We start from the raw sequence: 27,427 nt of genomic DNA on the forward strand, positions 1-27,427 counted from the left end.
CAGGTATTATTTTCTTAAAATAACTGGGAGTTAAGCTTGGAGAGAGATCATTGCCATGATGGACCACCTAATCAAAGAAAAATTACTTTCCTCCATTCTTCTTTCATCTGTCTCCAAGTGCACTTTTGGGAATGAGGAATGCAAGGAAGTGAGATGTCACTTTAGGTCTTGTGGGGGGGAACCCCAACATATAACAAATAAGCCAAATGCTCCGTATAGGAATATATCTGATACAGCTATGTTACTTGTCATGTGCTACTTTTCTTTTAGCTGTAGTTGAATTTTAGAACTGGAATGCCCTCTGATGATGGGGTGATGTCTTCCTTTTGGTTTTGGATCAACATCAATTCGTACAGAAAACAGGAATAGTTATTCAATGTAAATTTTAATTTGAAAAAATTCTTGTGATGTGCTCTTGGAGTAGAAACTTTCAACTTTCAAATCTGTTGATCAAATGAACAGATTTCAGTTGTCAAAGAGATTAGATAGTGAGTTTTGGTATCATTATTGGCAATATGGCAAAGTCAGGTTAAAAAAGACTTTAGAAATTCCTCATAATCAGAAAGGTTTCTCTAGACTTTCCCTATTGCTGAAAGGCCTCTATTTGGGTTATGCACCTGCACAGTGGCCTTTTTAGAAAGTATTTCAATGGCAGGGTTGCACAGGCTGGGAAATGAGGTGAGTTTTGCAGCCTGAAGAGACTGGCTTGTGGAACTAAACAGGGCTGCTGTCCTGCAGAGAGTGGACATCCTATTTTTGAAAAAGCAGAAATGGGGATATATAAGGCTGAAAGAACATTTGGAAAATAGTGGGGAAAGGATAATAAAATACGGCTACTTGAACTAACCTGGAGCTGCTGTTCTTTTGTGAGCACAGTGCTGCACTCAGCAGTGATGTACTGTTTTTTTTAATGGAGCAAAGTCTTTACCAGAAGGACCTGGAGTGAATCATGGTGTCCCCAAAAGTCAGTATTGTGAAGATGAGGGTGTTGGCATGCAGGAGACATCAGCTTGCTGCATTACAGTGTTGGGCTGCATACAAGTCACTCTGTAGGTGGTAAAGCATGAAGGAAGAACCAGAGGACATTGAAACTGAAGTGACACTTTCCTCTCTTGTTTTTATGCAACATCTTATTTCAGTTGCTCATTCTTCCATTTGATTTCTGTTAGAGACTACTGGAAAATGACCACCAGGTATTATTTGATAATATTTATATTGCAGCAAGAGTAGGAGGTTTAGGCCACTGTTACAGCTTCTGTACACTTTCAAAGAAAAAAATGGGTTTTGCTTCACTGTCTGTTGCCAAAGGCTCTGCTCCTACAATAGTAATATACATAAATTGCTTTTGTACCTCAGAAATACTCTTGCATTAAATTACACCCTGAGAAACATTTGCAAAGTTAGGGATGGGGATTAAGCAATGTAGTGCTGAATTTATTAGAGAGGGAACTCTAACTCTGGTGAATTTACTATTATATAGCTGCAGATAGGTACTCATTAGTGTTTATAATGCAGTATTTCTCAATTTGTTCATGCAATACCCTTGGCTGCAAAAAGAAAATTACACAAATTCGTTACAGTTTCTTTACTAGAGAATGGGGAGATTATTACTCTCAGATTTGTTTGCAGTCCCAGGTAGAGTACTGTGAGCCACACAAGTCTGAAAACTGAAGATTCTGGAGAGCTTTAATATGATAAAGTAAGCATATAATTCATTTTAGATTTACAGCTGATGAGTCTGCAAGCTCTCTCATGCTAGTTACAAAACTCAGATATTTAGTTACCATGCTTTGGGCTCAGGACATGGAGATTGGTTCAAGAAGAATGACTTTTCACACACAGTCAGATGGTGATTGTTTTGTTTGTTAGTTGGGGTTTTCTTGTATATATACACATATATAAATCATTTTGTTTCTGAACCTTGAGAGTGAGCTAGATCACACTGCAAACTTTTTTCTAAATGGGAATGTGCTTTTTAATTGTGATTTTGCTAGAAATTTGATTTGTCATTTAGCTGGATCTTTTTACATGCAATAAATACATCAGTCCCAGCAACTGTTGGGTTGAGAATAGTTCAGCTGTCAGTAGTCTGAGTAATAAAATAATGAAATATTGAAGAATTTTTTGTTGTTGTTGTGGGGCTTGGGGTTGTTTATGGTATTGGATTTTGTTTTGTCAATACATTGAAATCAGTATTGAATGAGAATCTGGAGGAGGACCAAGTAGCTAAAGAGGGCTGTATGTTTAGCAGGGAAAAAGCCTTCAAACTTCAGTGGAAGTTGGATCAGACCTTGGATCTCTAAGATTTGTTTTTATTGATTGTTTGAGTTTTTTCATTAAGCTGTGCCCAGTGTCCTTAAGGCCTGGCATAACTTAATAATAGTTAAAATATGGTCTTCAGTTCCTCTAGAAAGTGCACACTCCTGATGTTTATTGGGTCATGCCTTTTGTTGCATGATCTTCCTGTACATCTCTATAGGCATGCTGTGACCAAAGCTCCTTCTTGGAAAAACAATTTGCTACTCTGTTTGTTACAATAATAATTCTTCCTTTTAAATGATCAATGTGGGATGTGGGGAAACCATATATTTGAGGTAATAAACTGTAGTGTGGTATTTTTCTTTCAGATAAGGACCATAGATTTTTTTTTTCTGTGATTTAAGGCAGTGCTTGTTTTCACATCAGTTTCAAAATAAATTATGTTACTCTTTATCACAGCTGTATAATGTTTATACTGAAGCAATAATACTTTTAGCAAAGACGAATATTTAACTCAGACCTTTTTCAAGCAATATCAATAATCTAATAAATTCACTAGAAAACAAAACCTCAGTGTTCCAGTATGGCACAAAACATCCTGGGTGTAGCTCTGCACTTGGATACACAGTATACATGCCACTTGTTCTGACTAAAGTTATTTGTATTTCCCTTGCCTGAACTTTTTTATGCCTGGGTCTGATAACTTGCTTCAGTTATGAGTTCCTACTTTCTGTGGGGCATGCACACAAAAATGGGAGTGTTCAGTGCTGATACTGCTGCCTGTCCTGCTGGCAGGGAGTTACCTGCCTGACACCCCACAGAGATCCATGCTGTTCTAAATCACAATATATTTCAAACAGATTACAAATATCATGTAAAGGCTAATAGTGTCTGCTGAAAACTCCCAACATCTGTCTTAAATGAATGGTATTTTTCTGTATGTAGGCTGAGCTAAAATGCCATCCAATATTACACAGGCTACATGTAATTGGTCTTGTTATAGAAACTTAAAGGTCTTAAAGATATTTCATGAGAGGTTTTTTTGTCACTGAAACATTCTGCTTTGGATTTATGTGTTAGGCTCATTTCACATATGGTTTCTAAAGTCACAGTAACACCATGCAAACTGGTTTGATTTTTATTTTATTTTATTTTGAAGAACAATCCTTCAGCAATCAAATTGCACTTCCAATTAATCTGCAGAACCCTTTTCTTGCAGCCCACCTTTGCTGCTTGCCATCACAGTATCTCACCTAGTCCTCTAGGAAATGAGATTAATACAGCCAAATTCTTTGCAAATTTAATGCTTTCCACTGCTCATGTTTCTTTTGTGAATGTCAGGCATCCTTTTCATAAGTGTATCATAAGAAAGTGCTGTCCCAGCTAGGCTTGGAGGTTTAATTAAGAGGGAAGGTCTCCCAGCATGCCCACGAGATGATCAGGGATGAATTGCTGTGTTTCCCTGAGGGAGATCATCCCACAATTGAAACTCCTGTGCTGTCAGTGCTTATTGCTGAGGCTGATAGTTCTCACCCAAGTGTGCGCTGGGACCTTGGCAGGGCTTGCTGCACGGGAGGGACAGCTGTGTCACTGTCACTGGGGAGCAGAGACAAGGCCTTGGTTGGGCAGCAGACATGGACTGAGAATTGTGGACAAAGAGCGGAATGTGAACATGCAAGGCACTGCTCAAGGCTTTCCTAAACTGAGAGAATCTCTTACCTATCATGGTTCCAACATGGGGAAATTTTTGTTTCTGTCTGATAATTTTTAGAAGGCAAAAATCCCCTTTTTTGGACTAAAGTTTCAAATTTGAAATAAAGACAATAAAAAATTAACTCTAATGTGAGGAGTGCTTTTGAAAAGTCTGCAAATATATGTGGAATAAAGCTTTTTCAATGCTGAAGGATATATATTAGCCAAAATTCCAGTGTATTCTAGTGTCATGACTACAGAATGTCAACTGAGGTGCTTTTACTTCTAGACTTTAATATATTGTTTCCTCATTATTTGACCTATTGTGGTCTTATATAGCCATAAATGAGTGATCCCTTGCAGTCCTCTTTGGGACACCTCTCAATTTTGAAAGAAAGATGAGGTTAGGTTAGATTTAAAGTGAGACTCTCCATGCACCTGCTATCATGGATTGTCCAAGGCTAAAGGAAAAACAAAGTCACAGACATTAGTTGCTCTACTGAATTTATTTCACATAATGATTGAAATATCTATAAAATAGTGACACAGAAAAAAATCTCAATTCACTCAGCTTATAGACATGAACAAACCAGAGGGAAAGGAAGGTTTAACTTTGTGAAATGTCAAGAGATGAATTTTGTCAGCATAGATTTTCCATTTTACTCAGAACATTACACATTGGCAAAAAAAGATGAAAAAAACCCCAAACCTGGCTTAAAATGCTTTTCTTCTTCAAGGTGAAAAAGAAATGTCTTGCATTTTGTGGATTGTGGTCAGTTAATTTTTTTTTCCTGTAAGTAAGGTATGGATTGCCTTGAAGACATACTGCATTTTACCTCAATCTGTAACAGCAATACAGAAGAGCACATCACAGGTGATCCTACACTTGAGTGCATTTGTTGCTCAGAAATGAGCAGGAGAAGCTCAGGAGTCTCTGTTTTCTGAGCCTTTTCCACTTGGTGCACTGAGAACAGAGGTGTGAGCAGGTAATTCCCAAACTGCTCCTTCCTTCCTGCTGAAAAAGCTATGTCATTAATGGGTTGGTACACTTCCATGAGAAGTTCTCATATAGGAAAGAGAAATTTCATCCTCAGCACTGTATAAAAATACAACAGACATAACAATGTATAAATCTCTCTGACTTGAAAACCAGGCTTTCAGAACATCTGCTGCAGTTCAGCCACACTTACCCTTACCCTCCTGCTGGTTGACACATCTATGCACTGGAGCTGTTGGGAACCAAGGAATTCACAGTTGTTTCCTCTGTGCCCATTGCATCGCAGTGGCCGAGATAATTCTGCATGGAAAAAAATAAATAAACAAAATCAGGATGAAAACAACCATTTTTTGCATGAAATCAAAACTTCTTTGGGAACTTTTCCTTCAAATACAGCAAAGTTCCATGATTTTGGCACAACTCGTCTAAGTTTTAGCAACTGTAGTGATTCTACACTACTTTCCACCAAAAGGATTGACCTGAAATGTTGCAAAATTATCTTGGCTGAGGTTTACCCATGAAGAACTTCTGGTAAAAAGGCTTAAAAATTTAGTCTGATTTCCACTTTCTAACCTAGAGGGACACAAAGAAATGTTTGACGGTGGCTGGTGGTCAAAATTTCAAATCTCTTTTTAAATAGTATCTTTTTTTAGTATACTTTAAACTCTGGAACAATTCTGATTGTTTTCTCTAATTGTACTGAAAAGGATATTTATTTCTTTAAAATTATTCTAACAATTTTGAGCCAAATCCAGTTTCTAAGAAAAGACATTGTGATAAGGGGAAAAAACAAAACTGAAGGCTGGGTATCACTTTAGATCTATGTTATTTATGTGACAATTGTCACAGTCATGGTTCTACCAGGAAGAACTGAGTGGCTCAAAGCACTGGGGCCCAATCTTATGCTCCTTTAGCACCTACAGTTGTGATGAATGTACTTCATAGTTATCCCACACACTTTGCAGACATACTTTGCCCTGCTTGACAACTTAGTTTGGACCTGTGCCTACCTTGGCATGCTCTGTTGCATTTCATGTTTGGATTGGCAGATACCTTTCCACGTTTTGCTCCCACTCACTCTGATGAGATCCTGCTCCAACAAACACTTCCATCTCTGATTTATTATTTGCCCATGAGTAATGCTGCTAAAATCATCAGGGCTGTCTCTGTCCTTGTGCAGGAGGGTCTTACAGATTCTACTCTCAGAAATTTCTTTAGCCCCTTGGAAATAGTGTAGTGAGACAAGAAAGCAGCAGTAAGTCAACAAAGCAAAACCTCAAATTCTGTGATGTTCCTTTCTTCTGGTGACGAGAAAAGAGAAAGGAAAAATGCTTACATCAAGTGACTTTCCAGAAATCTGCAGGACAGCTGTCATTTGTCTTTTGATGGTGCATTGTTTTATGACACTCTCATGATGGCTATTTATTTTCAGTATTGCATTCCTATGCAGAATGGGGATATTGTAATGCAATTACATTGCTGTCCACAGCTCAGTTTGAGTAAAAACCATTCTTCCACTTCTTCAAGGCTGAATAAAAACAATAATGGAAAATTTTTATGAAAGAACAGAAAGTATTACCCTTTTAGAGGCTTTTGAATCCTTCTAAATGCAGAATGAAGTTAAATAATATAGCTCTGCTGGAGAACAGCTTAAAATAGCCTGCAGAAAAGATAGCATTTTAACTGAAGGTTATAATGTAATAGACATTTCTATGGAAACACTTATATTTCTATAGAATATCCTTATGAGCTCTTCTAAATTCTATAAGACTTTTTCATTTGTTGACACTACATGTCTATAAAGGATTATCAGGCAGTTCTCAAAGGGCATAAAGCAAACCTTTTACTTTGAATATGTGGATACAGCATCCAGAAATATGAATTAATGCAAGAGAAATATAAGGAATAAGACAGAAGCAATGAGTACACCCTACCAGGTGAGTAAATAGCTAAAGTATGGCAAAATAGTTTTATATAAACAAATTCAAGGGGAGAGGGGGAGATAACAGTGTTAGATAATGGCATAGATGTACAGAAAGAATCCAGAGGGATGTGTTTTTAGAGTACAAGGAAGTATGCCTGCTATTCACGCATTTTTAAGCAGGTGGTTGATTGCTCTGACTGAACTGCTTGGCTTTACTCCAACTGATGGTGTTTGGAATGTGTAATGAAGGCAGAGGGTGGTCACAGTTCTTCCTTCTCTTTATTTATGTGTGCTTTTTAATTTTCAGAATGCCTATGTCAACATCAATCGAATCATGTCTGTGGCGTCACGGCTCTCCGAGGCAGGCCACTACGCTTCCCAGCAAATTAAACAAATCTCCACCCAGCTGGATCAGGAGTGGAAGAGTTTTGCTGCAGCTCTGGATGAACGCAGCACCATCTTAGCCATGTCTGCTGTCTTTCACCAGAAAGCTGAACAGGTGAGCTGCTTTTGTGAGAGGCAAAATTGTCCAGTGCTACCTCGATAACGATGATGGTGCAATTATTACTTGATGGCTTTTGGCATATGTGCAGGAAGGCTGAGAGCTTTGTTCCTCATGGCTCAGTGTCTCAAAACCCAACAGTAACATTTCCACCCCAAAACCAGCCCATATGCCCTGGTGGGTAAGAAACTGTGTTGTCACATTAGTAATGAAAAAGAATCTGATCATAACTGAAATGCACTGGTGGAGTAACAAGCTGTTTTATTTCTAATATTTCATTAGTGCTGTGGATGAATTCAGGATTATTATGGTCAGGAAAACATTATCTGCACTCATATGGATATGTGGTATGTGCAGAGGAACACTCATACATATGACAGACCCAGACCAGCAGGGAGTTTCTAGGAGCCAAAGAACATTATTGCTTATGAAAATTATAGAATTCATTCCAACACTTACTCTTACAGTCCTCTCCATAGCCCCAGACTTTGTTAGACCTCACCAAGTAGAGATTTCAGAGAGAGCTGTAAACATCAAAGAAAGTTTTCCATATCCCTGAACTCTATTTTGTGTCTAACAAGTACTAGAATGGTTCCATAATTCATAGCTAGAAAAGATCTAAAATGTCACTGAGTAAACCCTGTACTTTTTTTTGCATCTGAACCCAGTCCACCTAATGATGATAGTTCGACTTCAATTATATGTTGATTATATTCATTTTCCAGTGACAAACACTGCTGTGGGGCTCTCTTCAGTATTGTTGTGTGCTTGGTTTTTCCAAGTAGTTAATACCAAAGCTACTAAGTGGGTGTGGTTGATGTTTATAAAACAACCCATACTTGAAGCATCTGAAGAAGAAATTGTAAGAGCTGAGCCAGAAACTGTTTCTTAAGCCAGAATATATGTATAAAAAAGGTTAGCTTAAAGAGTAAAGGTTTTCCCCATTGTTTGTTTCTGCCTGTGGAATTACAATGGATTTTTCTTTATTCCATGTTTCCTATTGACAGCAGGCAATAACATAGAGCAATTACTCACCCTACTGGGCACTTACTCTTGTAAGCACATTCAGTGCCTTTGATGGAACTGATAATCTAAGATGACCAGTGTGAGAAGTTTCATCTCCTTACAGTGGGCACTGTAGTGATGAGGTGTAGTCTTCATGTTAATAATTGGTCAAATTATATGATGATACATTCATAAACAAAACTCAAAACAAGAATCTATATGCAGTCTATAGTCACAAAGAAAATGTTTAGAGTTTATTAATGAATCAAATATTTGCTTGCTTTGTTTAGGTTTGGGGTGGTTTTACCACTTTTTTCTTTTTATGAGTGGTCCCCTGTTTTTCTGAAGTGTCAGTCTTGTTTGCTGTTTCTGAGGAGCTGCTGAGGTATTGTGCAGCATGAAAGGCAATAAACCAGAAAACTATACTGATCTGCATAGCACCTCTTCCCAACAAACTGAAGCCTGTGCTTTCTGACAGAAGCCAATCTCTCATTACCAATAGACAGGAGAATTTGCTAATTGTGACAGCAATTGCTCCTCACTTGCAATAAGAGAAAATTCAGTGGAAGATAAATGCTGGTGTGAAACATGAACTCAGACAGCTGCAAAAAAGAAATGTGGGTGTCACTGTGTCCATGAGCCAGGATTAAAATTTCATCCCTGCCTTAGTAACTCTGGTAGGATAAACCAATGACTTGAGATAATAATTTGGTCATTTAATCTCTGTATAGTATAAATAGTGAGGTGTTTGAGATTTGGTCTGTAACTAAGTCTGTTGCCTATCAAACATTCATCCCAAATGTTACTTTTTATTATTTGGCATCAGCCAGACTCAGATCAGGGCTTCATTATTTTACAATAAATAGGGCTTACTATGAAACAGGGCTTTGTTGTGAAGCAAAGATATAGATAAACCCACTATTTCCTCTGTTGCGGATCAAATCTATTTGCGTTCCCTTTGTTCTCTCAACAAGGGTAATCTTGCTGCAGATGCTGCCATTTCTCCCACAGTGTATCCCTATTTCCCTCACACTGATCTCTGGTGCAGATTATCATTCCTTCACCAGTTCAATAAGCTGCTACAGTCTCTTTGTTCATTCCTTCCTATTGATTGAAGGTCTCTGTGATGCCAACAGGAAGCCAGTCTGCTAGGACCATCATTTTTCAGCCTCTGGCACACCCCAGCCTGCAAGGGAGTTGTTGGCTAGGGACAGAGATTTATGAAATATCCATAATATGCACACTGAGCAGGAAGAAACTTGTTTTTCCAAGGTCTCTTCCTAACGACCCCACACAGAAAACTGCACAGAATACAATTTGTCTGGCTTGGAAGGATGAAAGGCTGAGTCAACCCTGCTGAGAATTGAACCTCACATCTGTCTTCATGTGCCTCAGAATCACAGTGCTTTCCTGGCTTTTATTGCAGATACATGTGGCATGTATGAATGGGACTCAGCTGAATAGATTCCTGGATGCTTTATTTATTTTTCTTCTTTTTTCTTTTGTTTGAGCATATACATGTCTTTCTTAAATTTTTTAAGCAGAACTTGAACGTACTCAACCATCAAGAAAACAGCAAAGAAAAGGAAAAAAAATGGAAGAAAAAAAACAAACCTTGCCAACTACCTAGCCTCCAGCTAGATACTCTTCAACGCAAGTGTTTGATCAAAAGCCTGTAGACTAAACTCAAAACAACTGCTTTGTCCAGGCAGAGGTACCACTCAGCAGGTTCAGTGGAGGTATTTCCCAAATGTCCTATCATTCCACATGCTATAAATTATACTAGTTTGAAAACCAACCAGTGGGAGATTGCAAGTCAGAATTATAATTTAATAGGAAAATTAAAAGATAAATGCATAATACAGGAAAAAACCCTGACAGAGTCAGATACAACCTGACACCCTGTCAGGGTGGCGGTAGCAGTCCAAATGAAGTAGTTCAGTTGAAGCAGTGATCCTGTGGAAGGTCTGGTCTCCACCTGAAGGTCCACTAGTAGCTCTTATCCTCTGGGAATCCAGCAGACAGGAGCTGCTTGTGCAGTTCAAAGCCAGGTTATATCCAGGTGGGAATGCTTGGCTCCTCCCCCCTGGGTGGAGCATCTCACAATAGGATGAGATAATTCCAGAGTCATGTGGTTAGTTCTTGATAGCTCATTAATTGTTATCAGGGGTGAGTTACAGCAGGAGATAACAACCACTGCCCCACCTGCTTTAACAGCTTGTGGAGGTGGTAATAGAATAAATACATCTATATTGCAACCTAGGACACAAATTCATTGATTGTTTGGGTTTTTTTCCTTCTTTGTTCTTCCTTTTTGTTTATTTCCCCTCCCCTTCTCATGCTAACATGGAGATATTCTAGAGCAAAAGAGAATCTGCTTCTCTACCTTAATGTATGTCTGAACTGTTCAAAGTGTCAGGAGGATGTAGCCAATGTCTTATCTCTCTGAGATTTCAAGAGAACTTGCTGATTTGCTCCAGATGAGATTCCAGCTCAATGACCTCCAGATGGGGGAAGCACCCCTACCAGGTGTCCTCCCTATCTTGGATGTAATGTCTGAAGGTGTGTTAAAGTGTTCATGTGATGTTCACTCTACAGATCCTGTCAGAATGAGCAGATTAATGTTTTCAGTCAGGCAGGAGAAGTCAACCAATTAACACTGGGTCAGAGTCTCCCCTCAGAAGTGCAGGAATTACTGTTTAAGGTAGTAGGTGTTAAGTGCACACACTAGACGTTTATGCTGATTCTCAGAAAAAAGACCTCTGCCCAGTTGTTTCATATTACTTTACTCCCCATCCAGGAAGCTGACTGTTCTCATCTCTCAGCTCTGCCTGGATCTCTCTAAGCACATCCTCAACTCCTCTGTTGGAGGCAAGGAAATGAAAAAGAGAAGAAAAGAAAACAGGGAGGAAAGGAAAAGCCAGTTAATATTTATAAGATGCTGGGCTAAGACCAAGATAGATAGGGAAATTCCAGAAACACCTACAGGAAATATACAATTAGCTTCACACAAAAATTAAAAAAGTTCAGTGTAGCAAGAGGACTTGAAAGTCACTGAGGACAGTGGCTTCATGACTTTTTTCCCATATTTCCCCACAGCCATTATGGAGCATGAAAGCACACTAGAATTTTGTTTTAAATTTTTTGGGTCCTGGAGAACCACTGTGGTTATCCTGCAGCTTCCACACAGAGCCAAGCAGGAAGCAAGAATGGTGAAAAAAATAGGGAGAAATGCAGAGTTCTAAATGTCTGAGCTGTGATTTGGAGCAACCACATGGTACAGCAGAGCAGTCCCTGAGGAAAATTAGTAAGAAGTCTGATAATACTGGATTACCTGTTAGAATTTGCATACAAAATTTGCAACTCTGTGTTGCTATGAGTTAGGAGTAAAGGTAGGTCATCACTTTAAAGTTACTTTTGGAATGGATCAGAGGCACAAAGGTACCGTAGGGACCTCTTTATTTTTTATATTTTTTCTTCTTAGTCTTTCCTTAAGCCTTGAAGAGCATGGACAATTATTGTAGCCTGTCATTTCAAATCATTTTTAAGCAGTTTTTATGTTCCCAAAAGGAGATATTCTAGTCAATAAACTAGTTATGAATTTAAGCTTTTCATTTAAATGGTATTGAGTTCCAGTACAGTAATGACTCTTGTTCTAAACTAACAGTTAGAAATTTACAATTTTAAAGGCAACTTCTAACAACTCAGTCAAATGGTGATTTTCTGATAAGAATTTGCTTCTAGCATGAAGAGTTACATTTAAATCGTTTTTTGTCTGCCACAGCGTGTGACAAATAATAAAAATTAACAAAGCTACTCTTTCCAAAATATCCAAATCAATAGTCCTATGGCCTGAACTAACATATGCAGCAATCCTTAAAAGACCCCATTTACTCTTCCTCCATGACTCTGTACACACAGCACAGACCTCTCTGCACTGTTTCAGAATATCAGAGTACAACACTGGCAGGCTGCATCTCTTGAAACTTTTTAAAACAGATGATGTGAACTGCTCTTGCCAGTGGCAGAAGCCAAATTAACAAAGTAATTGTGCCAATGTCTATATACAAAGGATAGATGCAAGATAACAAGGTGGACATGTGGTTCTGTGCATTGGATCTTCTTGAGACTTCTCCCACCTACCGTGCAAATCACAGTCTGGGGAGGTGACAATAGATGAGTAACATGACTGTAAGAGCTTTTACTAAAATTGGTAGAATTCAGCAGTTTTGAAAAGAGCCATAACAGTGTGATTCCAGCAGCAGGAGCACTCATCTATAAGGTGTAAAGGTCTTTGGTTCACTGTTTCAACCAAGAGGTTCATGGAACAGTCCCGAAAGGGATTGATCTCAGCTCCGTGCTCTTAAACTGCATAGGAAATTATGTGAATTCCATTACTTTGGCACAAAATATGATGACTTCAGCTTTATGCAGGGGTGTTTGGGGATTTCATCTGAACAGATTCAACAGATCATAAGTCAAACCTGTGCAAGAGAGCCTGCCATCCTTGCCCTTAGCTTTCTAGAAAGCACAAGTTGTCGTTGGTAGATTTGTACTTTGTAGACATGAAAGTTTAGGAATTCATCTTTGTCACCAAATCTTTGTGCACTGAAGTATTTACAATGCAAACACTTTACAGCCTTGATTACACAGCAGCATGGTGAATAGCTTTACACTACCAATAAAAAAGGATGCTGATGCCAGAGACAGAGTTGAATTGAAATTCTTTGCTTTGAATCTCACAGCCCTTCATGCTGTGAGTGAGTGCTCTGCTAACAAGCCACAGGTGAACACTTCAGGAGGCAACAAAGCTGTGATCCTGGGGTGGTTTTGTGGCATTACACATTCATCCTACAGGGCACTGCATCTGTTATATAATTTGCTGTTCTATTTTATAAATAGCCCAAAGTATGGCAGGCTGGTTTAAGAGAAAGATGAAGGAGGAGAAACTATTAATGAGAAGTAATGAGGTGGCATTAGGCAGTTTGTATGGACAAAATATGAACATGTGAGCTGTGTCATTGAACTAAGCCCTCTTAAAAGAAAAACAGGGTGAGACTCAGGACTAAATTCCTCTTTTATTTTACAGAACAGGCAGCACCCAGGAGAGCTTCCTCAGTTTGCTCTGCCAAAGTGCATCAGCACTACTCTGGAGGCCTTTAAAAGTGGAAAAATATTTTTTTCCACTCCTTTGCTCCCCAGAGTGTTCAGTTTCTGGCTGGCTGTTAAGGCTTCCAACCAAGGTGCTAAACCATATCAATTGCAATGGCAATGCTGCTTTTTTTTTTTTTCCTCCCTTTTCGTGGACATCTGCCCACCAGGAACTGGACTGAGACCAGCAGATCATTTTGTGCTGGCTGCCTGGCAGTCATCAGATGGTAATGGTATCTGATCACTGCTGACCTGGGCCAGAAGCACATGTGTGACCAAGGGGCTTAAAGCTTTGGCATTGCTGGTAGCAATCCCACCGAGCTGGACCTGGGTTGGGAACTCCTTGAATGCTGACTGTCAGCCTTTCACTGAAGTATTTGTCAGCAGTGATTCTAATGGGAGTTTTCTGTTGCTCAAGTGAGTAGTTTTAAGGACAGGTAAATTACTGAGGGAAGACAGATGAGACAGTGCCAAATGCAGCTGGAGCTGTCACTGTGTCCTTTTGTGCTTCAGACTGATGAATTTTTTCTAAACATGTTGCTGCCTCCCTTTTTGGAATGAAGTATTGTAGCCACCCTGATGGTGTGCAGAGGCTTTTAGAATGGGCATTTGCTGAGCCTGCTTAAATGAGCATTAATTTTTAATACAGAAGATAGAAAACATTCATTTGAATCTAGGTGTCCTTCAAGTACTGAGGAGGTGACAGAAATGTGTGGTTCTGAGGTGCCCAAAAGGACTCCTTTACAACTGCTGTGTTATTCTCAGTCATTGCTGCAGTCATATGTGGCACTCTACAATATGTGACCTAATCTACAAAGTTTTATAATGTTGATGAGATGTTGTTCCATGTCACTGTGGCTCATTGTTCCTGGAATTGTTTCAGTTCCTTTCAGGTGTGGATGCCTGGTGCAAAATGTGCAGTGACGGAGGCCTCCCCTCAGAAATGCAAGACCTGGAACTGGCCATCCACCATCACCAGACCCTCTATGAGCAAGTAACACAGGCCTACACAGAGGTATGTGCTTCCCAGAGAAAATGTGAGTACCTGCTAAGTGGTAACAGACCCATGACTGCATTTAGGAGCTTAGCTTTTCTAAATGAGGTAGGTTCTGCTTTCCATTTCTGCAGCTCTTTCAACGGTGGAGTCAGACCTAATCTCAGGCTGTAGTACTTGAACAGATCACAGACCTGGTGTGCAATCCACAGCTAAGTCTTCTGCACTAAACCAAGCTGCTGGCAGAACAGGCCTTCTTCCTTCTGAGCATTGAGTGGTGCTCTTGCTTCTCCTTTGGGTAGAGCAGTGCTGGAGGGAGAAGATACATACAGTTGTATTCCTTTGGCACATTCCTCTCTTGCAAAGAGATTTTCTCTCCATGTCTCTAGCCAGGGTGCATTTGTATTCCTCCACCAGTGTTTCTTGTGGATGAACAGCAGGACAAAAAATTGAGATGCCCCTACTGGGGACTGCACTGGTGTGGTGCAGATAAAGCTGGGAGGGAGGGAAAGGTTTCTCCAGTCAGACTTGAGCCTGGTTGATGGCAAGAGCATCTTGTTCCCTATGACTTAACTGCACTTCACTGTCTCTTCCTAGAGGAATGATATATTTGCTCTAAACCCCATTTTTTTCCCCTAGTGCAAACTGTAGCTGTTTCGCAGATGAAACTATAGCTGTTTCATTTGTCTTGTCACTTCCAAGGCTCCGGAGGTCTTCCTGGCCCACTATAAAGGATGTCTGTGGATTTTCACTTATTCCCTAGCTGTGTCTAGAGCAGCCATGGGATGATTCCACTAGCACAACAAAATCTATTTTTTGGTTGTCCCAAGGTCATATAACTTCTTTCAGAAGCGTTTGCATTGTGCCCATCCTTTTTCTACCACAAAGCCAGGAACAACACCAGGTGATAGGAGCATATATGTGTTTTGTGTCAGGTGGTGAACTAAACTTGCCCAGAGAGTCCAGCAGCAGTTGTGTACTTTTCAAAATAAGTGAGAAAGGGTCAAGTTTGCTTTGACAAATGCAACACTGGCACACCTTACTGGGACTGGAAGTCATGTGGAGTGCAGGTCCATTCAGCTGAAATAGAGTATGGGAAGCTGCTTCCTATGTACCCTGCAGTTGTTTCCTGATCTAATTCCAAATGCGTTGAATACTTAAAAACATATCCAAGAATTTGCCTAAGGCCACCAAATAGTCACAAATATGAAGAGATTTGACTCCAATTTTTGCCAGTATGCATCTCAAAGGCTCCCTTGATTTCTCTGAAAATGCACCAGATACACAGTGCTACCACAGACAGGGATGTGGCACAGCTTGCCAAAAGACACAGGTTTGGGCATTAAAGGTATTTGCTAGCTTTGAACAAGCAATATAAAATACAGCAATAAATGAGACATGGAAATCCTTGAGATGTGTTTTAACTTTGACTGATAATGTTCAAAATTTGTACTGGATAAAAACATTCATTACCCTATTTTCTGGTGAGATCAGTAATGTGATTGCACACAAATACACTTTTCAAGAAATCTTGTAATTTTCATTGCAATTTGTTTCAGAGGGAAAAGAGAAAAGCGGGCTGAGAAGAGAGAGGAATTCCAATAGTGTCCTCATTTACCATTTCTGTTGAACAAAGTATTTTAATTTTATAATCTGGAACTGAAATTTTTTTTTCAAAAAGCCATTTTTAGAGAATCAGTGCATTTTTTAGTAGAAATCCACTTTTTATGGTTCCATTTGTCATTTTGCCCCTGCAATACGAAAACAGTCCAGGAATATTCCAGAAAAAAAAAAAATTGCCATTGAAAAATCAGGCATTCTGATTTTTTTTTAATGCCCAAATGTCTTTGCATCTGGAAATATCTTTTAATATGCTTGAAAAAGTTTACATGTGCGCAGAGCACTTTACATTTACCAGGAAACTTTGTAGCCCATTGAAAATGGAGACTCTAGGTCCCTCTGAGCTTTTCCCAGGGAAGAAAAGAATCAGTCATATACTAATTTATTTTTCACTGTCACTGAATGAAATACAGAATGGAATGTCACACTTCTCAACATACAGACATACTTAGTAATCCTACAAAGAAAGGACTCTCCCTTATTATACAGAATATGAATGACTCTGCCATCTGTGGTTTTCTTAAAATGCCACCTCCTCACAAAAATAGGCCCTCTCTTGCAAATGCCACCTGTCACCAACCAGCGTGTGTCAGGAATTTTCTGTGCCCAAGTGTCAGAATGGAATACAGCCCTGGGATCTCTGTGTGCAGCCCCAGCAGTGCAGGACCTAATGTCCTGCTGAGGGACACAGCAGGCCCACTAGGAAGCCAAGGCAAGTGCTGAATGTGTAAGTACAAGTCAAAAAGAGATGTCAAGAATTCCTTCTACCTTTTTGACTGAAATAAGGAAAGCACACAGCAGAAAAAGAATGAGCTAGACTGTTCTCTGTCAGCTGTTGGATATTTAAGTACCAGTGCAGTGAAGCAGATTTATTTCTTCACTCAGGTGAGCCAGGATGGAAAAGCCTTGCTGGATGTCCTACAGCGTCCCTTGAGTCCTGGGAATTCTGAATCCCTCACTGCCACTGCAAACTACTCCAAGGCTGTTCACCAGGTGTTGGATGTGGTACATGAAGTCCTCCATCACCAGCGACGCCTAGAAAGCATCTGGCAACACAGAAAGGTCCGACTACATCAAAGGCTGCAGCTCTGTGTTTTCCAGCAGGATGTTCAACAGGTAATATCTCTACTGAAGAGACAAAAAATGACCCTTTCTTTGCAGCCATAAAGATTAGTGACTCATCCAGAGGCTGTTGCCATAACCAAGATTTCACACACAGCTCTATGTATGCTAGAAATATGCAAAAATCCTAAAGCACCTTTCAGTATCTCTTGGTTTCATGTTGGAAATCATCAGTCAGTCCATTGAATATTGATCAGTCCATCCCCCATAAGAATGGAACACTATTTTCAGTAGTGAGTTTGTGACAAGTGAGCAATTAGTTATAGGTACTCTACTGTTCCTGAGAAAGTGATGTTTAATAGGAAAAAGAATTTCAAGTGTAAAAAGCAAATGAACTGTGGTATATTTCACCTTCCTGTGTGGAAACAACATAAACTGATAGTTTAGTGGTGGTATTTAGATGATTTTAGCACTATTGCCACTTGTTACCAGGGAGTCCACATACCTGTGCTATGAGTTTGCTGGCTCAGATGGAGTGCACTCCCCAGTGCTCAGAGCCCACCTCACAGAAATACAGTTTATACAGCACAGGTTTGTCTCTGAGAACCTTGGCTCCAGGTGGGTAACTTTTCTGTCCCAAAGGAATCCATATGAGTACCACACAAGAGTGTGAGTGACAGTAAATGTAAGGTGCCATGTTTGTAGCTGCCAACTATGCAAGCACAATCAACAGATGTTCCAGGGCTCTGCTCATTCGGGATGGTGTGGTTTGTTTCAGGGCCCCATTACAGCCCAAAGCAGATGTTGATAGCAATATGCTACTTGCTTTAAATGAAGAGGCTGAATGCTCTAATGATGTTTATGGAGCATTCTAATGTCCCTGGGGTTTTTTATGCCATTGCCTTCCTCCAAGTGAAAAATGAGGCAGAGACGGAGTGACAAAGCTGTCACATGGAAAATAGACATGAACTAACAAGGACAGGAGGCAGGCAACTGTTATTCAACATGCAAATCTGTGGTCCTGTTTGTGCCATAGCTGAAGTGCACCAGCCCAGGCAGAACTGTAGCTGTAGATGTCCTTTGCAAATATTTATGACCATTTCTTTGGCAGTCCTCAAAAGTTTGCCAGTATTTCTACCTACTCAGGTTTTCCTCTAAAACCACAAAAATATTCATGCCATGTGTATAAATAAAACCAGGACTGAATGTAACAGATGCTTAATTTAAGCAACTTTGCTTTCATTATGTGTCAGCAAACATACTGCATGGTAATGAAATTCATAAGCTATATAATAAATAGAGTATGTATTTGGTATTCAGTTAGAATACTTTCAGCAAACTATATGAAGCTAATACAGTTTTAGGGCTAAAATCTGAAAAATCAAGGGGTTTAAATTCTGATGGCTTTATATTTTTTCTAATTGTGGTATTTAATGTCAATAAGAATCCATATTATCTTAGGTATTCTTCATTCCCTAGAGTGATTTACACTTTTGTTCAGTCTTTCCAAAATGAAACTTTCTCTCTTACATCTTCTGAATTCAGTAGAAGTGTTTATGAGGCTCATTCATGAAATCCATTCAGACTTTTACTTCCCACACATTCAAGGCAATGAGGCTGTGTCACTGGTTTTCAAAAGGAGCAGGTCTTTGTACATACTGTGGCTTTTGGGGAGAGAAAAAGAAACAGGCAATAAGATTCTCTGGAGCACAATCACTTTAGAGAGCATTACTCTGTGTGAGTTCTGTTGGCAGCAGTCTTTCCAAATTTTTCTCTTAATGGGTAGTTATTATCTGGGAAGCAACAACTTAATGACAGACATGCTTCCATCCTAGCACACACTGGAGGCATCTCTTTGTCCTACTGAGAAAGTAGAGAGGAAGAGATGAATCATTCTGTTCACTAAACATCTGTACTATTCAACATAAATGCTTTGTAACTCATAAATGAAATTATCAGCTAAACAGAAATATGAATTGTAGATTCCATGAGGAGGAGGAAGATATCTGAGTATGTTGAAGGGGCCTTTTTTTGTAACTAATCACCTCCTTTATATCTGTCATGCAATTCCTATTATTCTTATTTTGTTAAATGCCCATCAGCTGGCATATGAAGCTGTCTACTTGTATATTGTCACTGATCATAAGCAACATTTATCTATAATAATTTCTTGCCTTGTCAAAATTTAACAACCTTCAACTGAGTTCCCCCTAGTTCAAGTCTAAAATGAAGACACGTGGGAGAGAAAATCCTGACAAGAGAGCCCTGAGTTTATAAGAGTTTGTCTTCTAAACACATAATGATACAGAGTAGTTTCTCTAAGGAAGATACTCCTCTCACACAGCTCACAATCAGAATGAAGCAGTTTCTCACAGGTGCAGTTTGTCCTGTCAGGATGTCTGTGGCTCACCCTCTCCAGCTGTTGTCCAGTGCAGTAAAAGATCTGATGAAAGATGATCTCTGTGGCAGAGCTTGCATTCCTTCACTTGTTCATCCATACCTTTCTTGTCATGTCACCTGTTCTGCATCAATCTTGTCTTACATGTGGGTGTTAATGGGGACAGGTTTTGTTGTGTTGCATGTTCTTAATACAGACTCAGCTATTATTTTGTGTCCCCTGAGTCTGATATTAACAGCCCTATTTAGCATCCTCTCAGTGTGCTATTAACAGCATCAATAGATTTTGGTAAAGACATCTCCAAGAAGAGACTCTTATAGATCCTGAGAGATCAGTAATACCTTGTCTAACTACTCTAGTTAGTCTTGCCAGAGGGATTGAGTATTTGGGCACAGAATACCAAGGGTGCACAGAGATGTCTTGCAAAACTGATTAGCTGGATGAAGGTTTTGTGCAAGCCAAGTGAACTGGATTTGAGGGTTAAGTGTGTTCAAAAGGGCTCATTCATATAATTTCCAGTTATTTTCATCTGCACCATTTTCAAGGCAAGACTATCTGCTGTATGTACTAATGGCATATCAGGGCTATATTCTCAGAGAGTTTCACACTGTCAAGGAAATACTTCTGGTTCTAGCTGGGTTTCAGTTTGAACTGCACAGAATCCCTACAGTCATAGCATAACTGAAATACAATTTGTGCTGTATAAAAAAGTGTAAACACTGTGGATTGCCATGTTACAATATTAATGTAAGAAATGTTATATACTAAAACAGCATTAGAAATAATCACTGCCTCACACCATCAGGCATTTTACAAGACTATTTGCTACTACATCGATGTGTTAATACAATTACATCCATTTGCACATGTGAACCAAGGTAAATAATGGTGTGCTGAGTATGGTGAGTTATGAATATACAGTGTTTTAAAGAAAGGAAGAAAATAAATGGTGTGAAACTGCATTTGCAGCCTTCACAGGAAATAGAGCACCATTCACACAAAAGCAACAGCAGTTAAGAAAATTTGTGAGCTGCCATGAGGTTCAACACAAGCAGGAACTGACAAGGAACTCTTTTAACACCAAAAGTATTTAGGATCATCTTAAAAATGTTGGGTTGCTGAGTATGTAAAATACTTCATTGTTTCAGTTGTTTTTTAGAAGTTCTTTGGTTTCAGATAGGGAAGAACTGCACTGTTTGATCCTTTTAGAACACAGCGGTGGGAGGAGGTGCTGAGACTCTGTCCTGCAAGGGAGGAGAAAAATCCCTTGACTTTCATGCTGATATTTTATAGTTGCTGCAGATGCTTCACCCCATTTTTTGTACCTTTTCCCTTTTGCCCCTCTCTGCTCTGGGTCTTCCCCTTCCGCAGACTATTTACCATCAAATTATCACAATTTCCATTTCTGTTGAGATTTGAAATTTTTCTCATGTTGTCTCACATTTCCACTGCTTTGCACTGTTAGGTCCTGATTAATCCTGCCAGCCTCTGCATGCATCTTTCCACTCTAACATGTTCACTTTGTCCTGTGAACAGCAACACTGTGAAACAGCAAGGGTAACAATAGAGTTGTGGCATGAGACGTTACCAAACAGCCTTAGAGATTACTGAAGTTTGTAAGGCTGTTCTTCACCCCATCATCTCCCCATCCCCTTTGTTTCATATGGGCAAGAATTTTGCCTGAATTCTCTTCTCAATAAACTCATTCAAGTGAAGCATACCTGTTAAAGTAGAAGGAGAAGGGAGACCCATTGGATGCGTTATTGAACAAAATGTTGAGTTAGCTGTGGTGGCTCTGTGTGGCAGAATGGAACAGGTCCATCATGCCAGATGAAGACCAGTGATCAACAGCAAGATGACATTGACAAACATTTACTGGCAGGAGGGTAGGCAATACTAAGAAAGCTGGGACTGTTGCTTTTCCAGCAGCAGTGATGTCTCAAATCCTCTTGGTTATTGAGAAGGTCAAGCTAGACTAGTGTCAGGTTCATCTGATTTCTCTAAATTCGGGATTTGCCTTCTGTTGGCTTCATGCCCAGATACATTAAGGAACATAGTTTTGGTTTCCTTCCGTGGTTATCTGCCTCTGGTGATGGATAAAAAGGCCATGTGGCCATTCTGATATCATTACATTTACCAGCTGCCATCATTGAGGGAGACTGCAGAGTATTGAAGAGGAAAGGCTGTCTCTCTTCATAACCAAGCACTTTAACTTGTAATGTGTCTGGCTTTTACTGGCAGAGAAAACAGATCAGGGCATGATCCTGACATCATTTGTATGGAAAAATGTCCTGCCAACATCTATCTGTCTCCATGCACTATCTGAGAATGCTGAACACTTCATGTGATACATGTGATCTATGTAGTCCATTTGCAGAAGAATGCTTGGATATTTGAGGCAGTTTATGTTTCATTTAGCTCTCACACAAGATTTTAGAGGATTAGGTCTGTGCATTTCTCCCCCATTTGCGTGTGTACATTCAGTTATTTTGATCCCTTCAAGGCTGTGAAGAGTTCTCCAACATTCTGTAGTTTTCCAACTTGTCATAGTTTGTTTCAAAGACAGAAGAAATGAGACTATATATCTCCTTTTATGCTTTGTTTACAGTAATACCTTCACTGGGTCTTGTAAAGCAAGAAATTGATTTGTAAACAATTGCTAAGGAAAAGAAAAGAACATTATAATTAAGTCAAGATTATATTTACTACCGGATGACTTCAGCCACAGCACCCTGCATGATTACATCACATGCTCTGTGTGCCATCTGAACAGATTTAGCCTGTAAATAACTCCCACTGTCAATCACTAATTAAAACATTACAATTCAAAGCATCCTAGAGAATTTCCACAACTCCTTTGGTAAATAGATGAAATCATGAGACACACTTAATGTTTGTCACTTACATGTTTACATTTTCAAAGTATTACAGCTGTACTTTCTCTGAGCTTAGAGGTGTATGTGACCTTACCAGCCATAAGTGATAGTGAGTAGAGGTTCTAATTATGTTTGCATTTCCCCACAAAAATAATGAAAAAGGAATCAATACTGGTAAAACTACTTGGCAACCTTCTCCCAATGGGGTGCAACAGGAGAGAAAACAACCTTTTGTCATCCATGACTAAGAGATAAATACCTTTGTTCTCACTAACCCTGTCCTTCAAGCAGTTGGCAAGGCCACAATGTCCTGGTTTATTATCCAATATGAATTTCTCACCAGACAATTCTGATAGATTACCATACAACTTTTACCTGCAGAGCTCTAAAGGACCAACTTAATACTATGTGCACATTTCCAAACTGACATACATCTCTAACAGCCTCTGATGTACCACTTCTCTGCTTTATAATTTATGCAGTAAAGGATGTGCAATTGTAGTAGAAGGGTTTTCTGTTAGCTCCCATCCACTCTTCATCACAGACCATGCAATAAAATATTTTGTCAACTGCTTTTTCAGAGCAATTTTCATTCCATTCCTTAATAATGACAGGGCCCCTTAAATAAGAAGCATTGCTGAGTGACTTCATTGCGTATTTTGAACTGTTAAAAAAGGACTGTCATTCTTTGATTTTAACCCACAGTGGCATGGGATTATGCAGGAGTTTCAGATTATTTCTATTGACTATACTTGCTAAGCTCTAGTGGTGACAGAGTATAGAGTAAGAGCACCCAGCATAGCTACAAAATCCCTATTACTCCTTGACCATGTTGTGTTGGATTTGCAGCACAAGGCAGGCATGCTAGGAAGGAGAATATTGCCCACATATTACTTCAGTTTCTGGTGCTTTTGTAGGGATGTTTCTCTAGTTCTTTTAGCTTGCAAAGACATGGAGCATTTATAGACAGTGCACTCAGGGTTGTCCAACACAAACACGACAGGATTCTTGGAAAAAGAATACAACTAAAAGAAGTAATGTGTATATTTCCTCTTTACCAATAACTCTGTCTTAGAAATCTGCCCTTTGAAGGGCCACAGTAGAGCTTCCTGAGTGAGACCACAAGTATGTGTTATGTTGATATTTGGGCACATTGAGACTGTGGCTGTTGGTATAGAGGCAGGATCTGTGTTTCTGTCCAGGCAGTCACATTTGTACCCTGAAGCCACTGATCACTGTTTGGTGTAAGAACACCTCAGATGTCTCAGGGTATCAGCCTAAAAAGGAAATTACTTTACATACTTCACACTCACATAAGAGAAAGGGAGCTCTGTTCTAAATTTCTGACAATGCTCTTAAATTTAGACCAGTATTATTTTTTATTACTTTTGTGCCAAAATTCTTCACAAAGAACTATAGGTTTAAATTTTCCTTTAAAGATATTTATTCTGGAAATCTCTTAAGAGGTTGCTGATTAACAATACACTATCCTCTTAATAATTTGATTTAAAGTATAACTTGAAATTATCTGGAAACAACCTTCAGCTCTTTCTTCCTTTACATAGTTATTAAGACAAGCAGACAATTGTTCTTTGTGCTTTTAAAGAGTTGCTGATGAAAAAATAACAGTGATCACTTTTTAATTTATACACAGAGCAATAGTGCAAGAGATATCAAACTTCAGGGGCCAGATTCAGTTACCAACTGAAGTTTACTTAGCACTGATGTACGAGCAGTGCAAAAACACTTTGATGAGCTTCACAGCTGTCTTGGGAGATAGGATCTAAAGAAATCTGAACCAGCCAGCTTGATCTCTGAACCTATTGAAGTGAGAAGAGGAACTGAAAAAAATTCCTGTGTCTGTCAAAAAGTATTTTTCTTGTTTAGAGTGCTGTCTGTCCTTCAAGAGCTTGTCCTTTCAGATGGTCTGTTTTGCTGCTTCTTGAACGGCAAATGTTTGGATTCTTAGGCTAAGAAGCACTTGTGGAAACCCTCTGAAATCATATTGATTCACTGAGGATTTAGATGTGTCTTTCAGTGGATAAAGAGGAAGCAACTCATAGTATGAAGCAATGGAGAAGGTGATAGAAAGATGCAGTTGGCACTCTGTAGGTAGATATAATGATCCATGGTCTGTATTTATCCTGCCTGTCTTTAGAAGCATAACTGAATCATCCAAGTCAGGAGCCTAATGCAGAGTCTCCTTTTATAGTCAATGGAGAGACACTGACGCCTCCAGAGAACAACTCTAATTGTACCCTGGATCCTTCCCTCTCTTATTGCAGACTGTCAGGGAAATAATGATAATGTAGGCTCTTCAGACAAGACTTCAGTTCACTACCTAATGTTGGGTGAGATGTATTAGGATGCAAGAGCCCAAATCCTGTGTGGTGCCAGTGTGCTGGGCATTCAGTGTCTTCCTCATCCCAGATTTGCTTTGCAGCAAACTGCAGGGAAGTCAGTCCTAGGCAAACAGCTAAAATTTGCTGTTACACTTAAACAGAATTTGCAGTCATTATGTATCATGTCCTCATTGTCTATTTCTGTCCCAGAATTGTTTGCATGTCAGCATTTCTGAAAACATCATGTTTAGTTTATTGTTTCTGAAAGGCATCGTTGGCTCTTAGTGTCATGGCAAAGGAGGAGAGAGAACTAGGCTTGTCTGTTACTGATTAGCCCTACAAAAATAGGAGGGAAGAAAGTGAAATAAAATAGTTTTCTCCAGCTATATGTATATTTTTTGAAAGCAATTGCTAGAATGAGTAATTGTCCCAAGGACATGCAGAAGAATAAGGTCTTTGAGTAGATGTAGACTGGAATGCCAGAAAACTTTCTGCCCTGTAACTTTAAGAAGTAACAATAACAGTAGTGCTTCTTGCTCATTAAGATTTCTTTCATTTCAGGATTATGGGTTTTCTTAAAGGTTGATGCTGAGCAACCTGCCAAAGGTCACTGAAAGCTTCATGACTAGAACTTTTCATGTCAGGATGTCTGATTCACAAATCCCTGCTCTAAATAATCAAAGTCATAGCTACTCCAGTTTTACCCCTTTTGGAAAGATCTTATTGGATTTATTGGATATATTGGGACTATCTAAAAATGAAAGTCTGTTATGCTAAGAAATAAGTATGCTATTTTAGGCACTGGTTTGGGAATCCAAAATAGTCATTCTTTTCTACTCCATTTGTTTCTCTTGATCTCTTCTTTCAATTATCTCCTCATATGGCCTCCCAGTTTTTTCATGGTCCTGCTTATCACTCAGTGATCAATCCTCTTTCATATTGCTTTTGACTGATGGCCAACAAAAGGTATTTTCATTGATGTGAGAAAAAACCTTGCCAGACAACAAAGAGCATAATGAAAGCTAGTTCCTAATGTATAACTATTAACACTTTCCCCATGTTTTCTTCCACGGAGCAGCTGCTCAGCCAGCTGGTTACTTTCCCCCTCTGAGTAATGAGTTAAGCTCATGGTTTGAAAATATACTGTCTTTTTGGCTAGCAAGAGCCAACTTAGGTTGAGCTGATCTGACACCATGACCTGTCTCTGCCCACTGCTCCTCTCCATGTGAGTGATTCCCCTTAGTTCTCACCTGTCCTAGCAGCTCTGCCTTGCTCCATGCCACAAACTGCTTTCCCTGGCTGTGCTCTGCAGCAGCTCCTTGCTCTGTTAGCATCTCCTGTGGGCTGTTCCTGGTTCTGGTAGCTGCGTTACGAAAACAACTTGAGTGTAGAGTTCTGGTACTCCTGTCCTTGGAACAGAGGTTGTGCACTATTTTGGACTAAACTCAGCATTTTAGCTCACAGGAGACTTTTAGGCAACTTCTTTTGTTTCATATTCCTCACAGGGAAGTCTTACACAAAGCTTCATGCTTGTTTTTAGAAGTTGTAACCTGGATTGTAGTTCTGGAAGCTATTGCCTAGGCTGGGGTAACCCTTCAGGCACATTCAGACAGAGCTGCTTGGCTCCAACTCCTGTATACTGTTACAGCTATAAACTTCTTTTATGTTACGCTATGGTTCCCTTTTAACAGAAATGTCTTTCAAATGTGAAAACATGCAAACCAAACACATTTCAGGTCTGTCCATTGGTCTTTCACCTTTCCACTCCCTTTGTTTTGAAAGCTCTTGACTTGATTTTCTCCTGCCTTTCGGATTTTTTTAGATGAACGTGTATTGAGGGATGGAGAAAATTACTTTTATTTTTGGCTTCAGTAACATATAAAACATTTTGACCTTCAGATGGTTCCCGTCCCAAATAAAGAGAAAAAGTTGTGGGGGAGGGAAATAACAAAATGAAACTTTTTTTTTTTGTATTATTATTTTCCTTCTCCCTCCAACAAAAAGTAACTTCAAACAATCAAAATGTGTTTTGCTTATTGTTTCTGCTCACTTACCTCCTCAGGTTTTCAAAGTGCACAAGGTGTTAGGAAAGAACGAAAGAAAGAAGTTCAGGATGAGGGGATGCTGTAGCCCAGGAGCCATCACATTAGAAGAAAAACAAGAAAGAAAGCAGTTTTTATTGAAAATTTCAGTTTGGGAAGAATTGATATTTTGTTTAAAAAGGTGCTCATCAGGAAAGTCCCCAGACACTTCTGCCCTTCATTCTGCTCATGACTCTCACTCCTGGAATCATTTAAGTGTCTCTTCTTTTCTCTCAACAGCTCAAGGTTATTCCTTGCTGAAAAGGAATTTCATAAGTCTGATCCTTCTTGCCCATATATTCTAGGTTTTTTTTGCATTACCAGTCTGCCATGGGAGTCTGGACTCACTGTCCATTTACAAACAGCTTCTCACTGCTGTTATCCATTACCGCCTTTGGTGTGTCTGTAAGGTCATCACCCTCTCACCCTTTGAAACCCTAACAGGGTCTAAATCAGCCAAGTCCTGTGTGTGTCTCCACTTGCTATCAGGTCTTCAAATGCTGTTTTTCTGTTGCTGGGGTGCC

The 27,427-nt window shown here is 39.4% G+C and overlaps 1 protein-coding gene across 11 annotated transcripts in view; it reads left to right on the forward strand.

The window, feature by feature from the left end:
- The window catches only part of KALRN (kalirin RhoGEF kinase), a 476,294-nt gene that overhangs the window by 220,136 nt on the left and 228,731 nt on the right, over nt 1–27,427 (forward strand). For all 11 annotated transcript variants that reach the window (XM_085066971.1, XM_085066977.1, XM_085066972.1 and 8 more), the window contains exons 7-9: nt 7,180–7,371; nt 14,414–14,545; nt 17,030–17,260. In XM_085066971.1, the coding sequence (XP_084923097.1) occupies nt 7,180–7,371; nt 14,414–14,545; nt 17,030–17,260 (555 nt within the window). The remainder of the gene's footprint in view (nt 1–7,179; nt 7,372–14,413; nt 14,546–17,029; nt 17,261–27,427) is intronic.

The sequence above is a fragment of the Lichenostomus cassidix genome, chromosome 7 (assembly GCF_008360975.1).
Source record: "Lichenostomus cassidix isolate B80296 chromosome 7, HeHo_3.0, whole genome shotgun sequence".
Classification (NCBI taxonomy): domain Eukaryota; kingdom Metazoa; phylum Chordata; class Aves; order Passeriformes; family Meliphagidae; genus Lichenostomus; species Lichenostomus cassidix.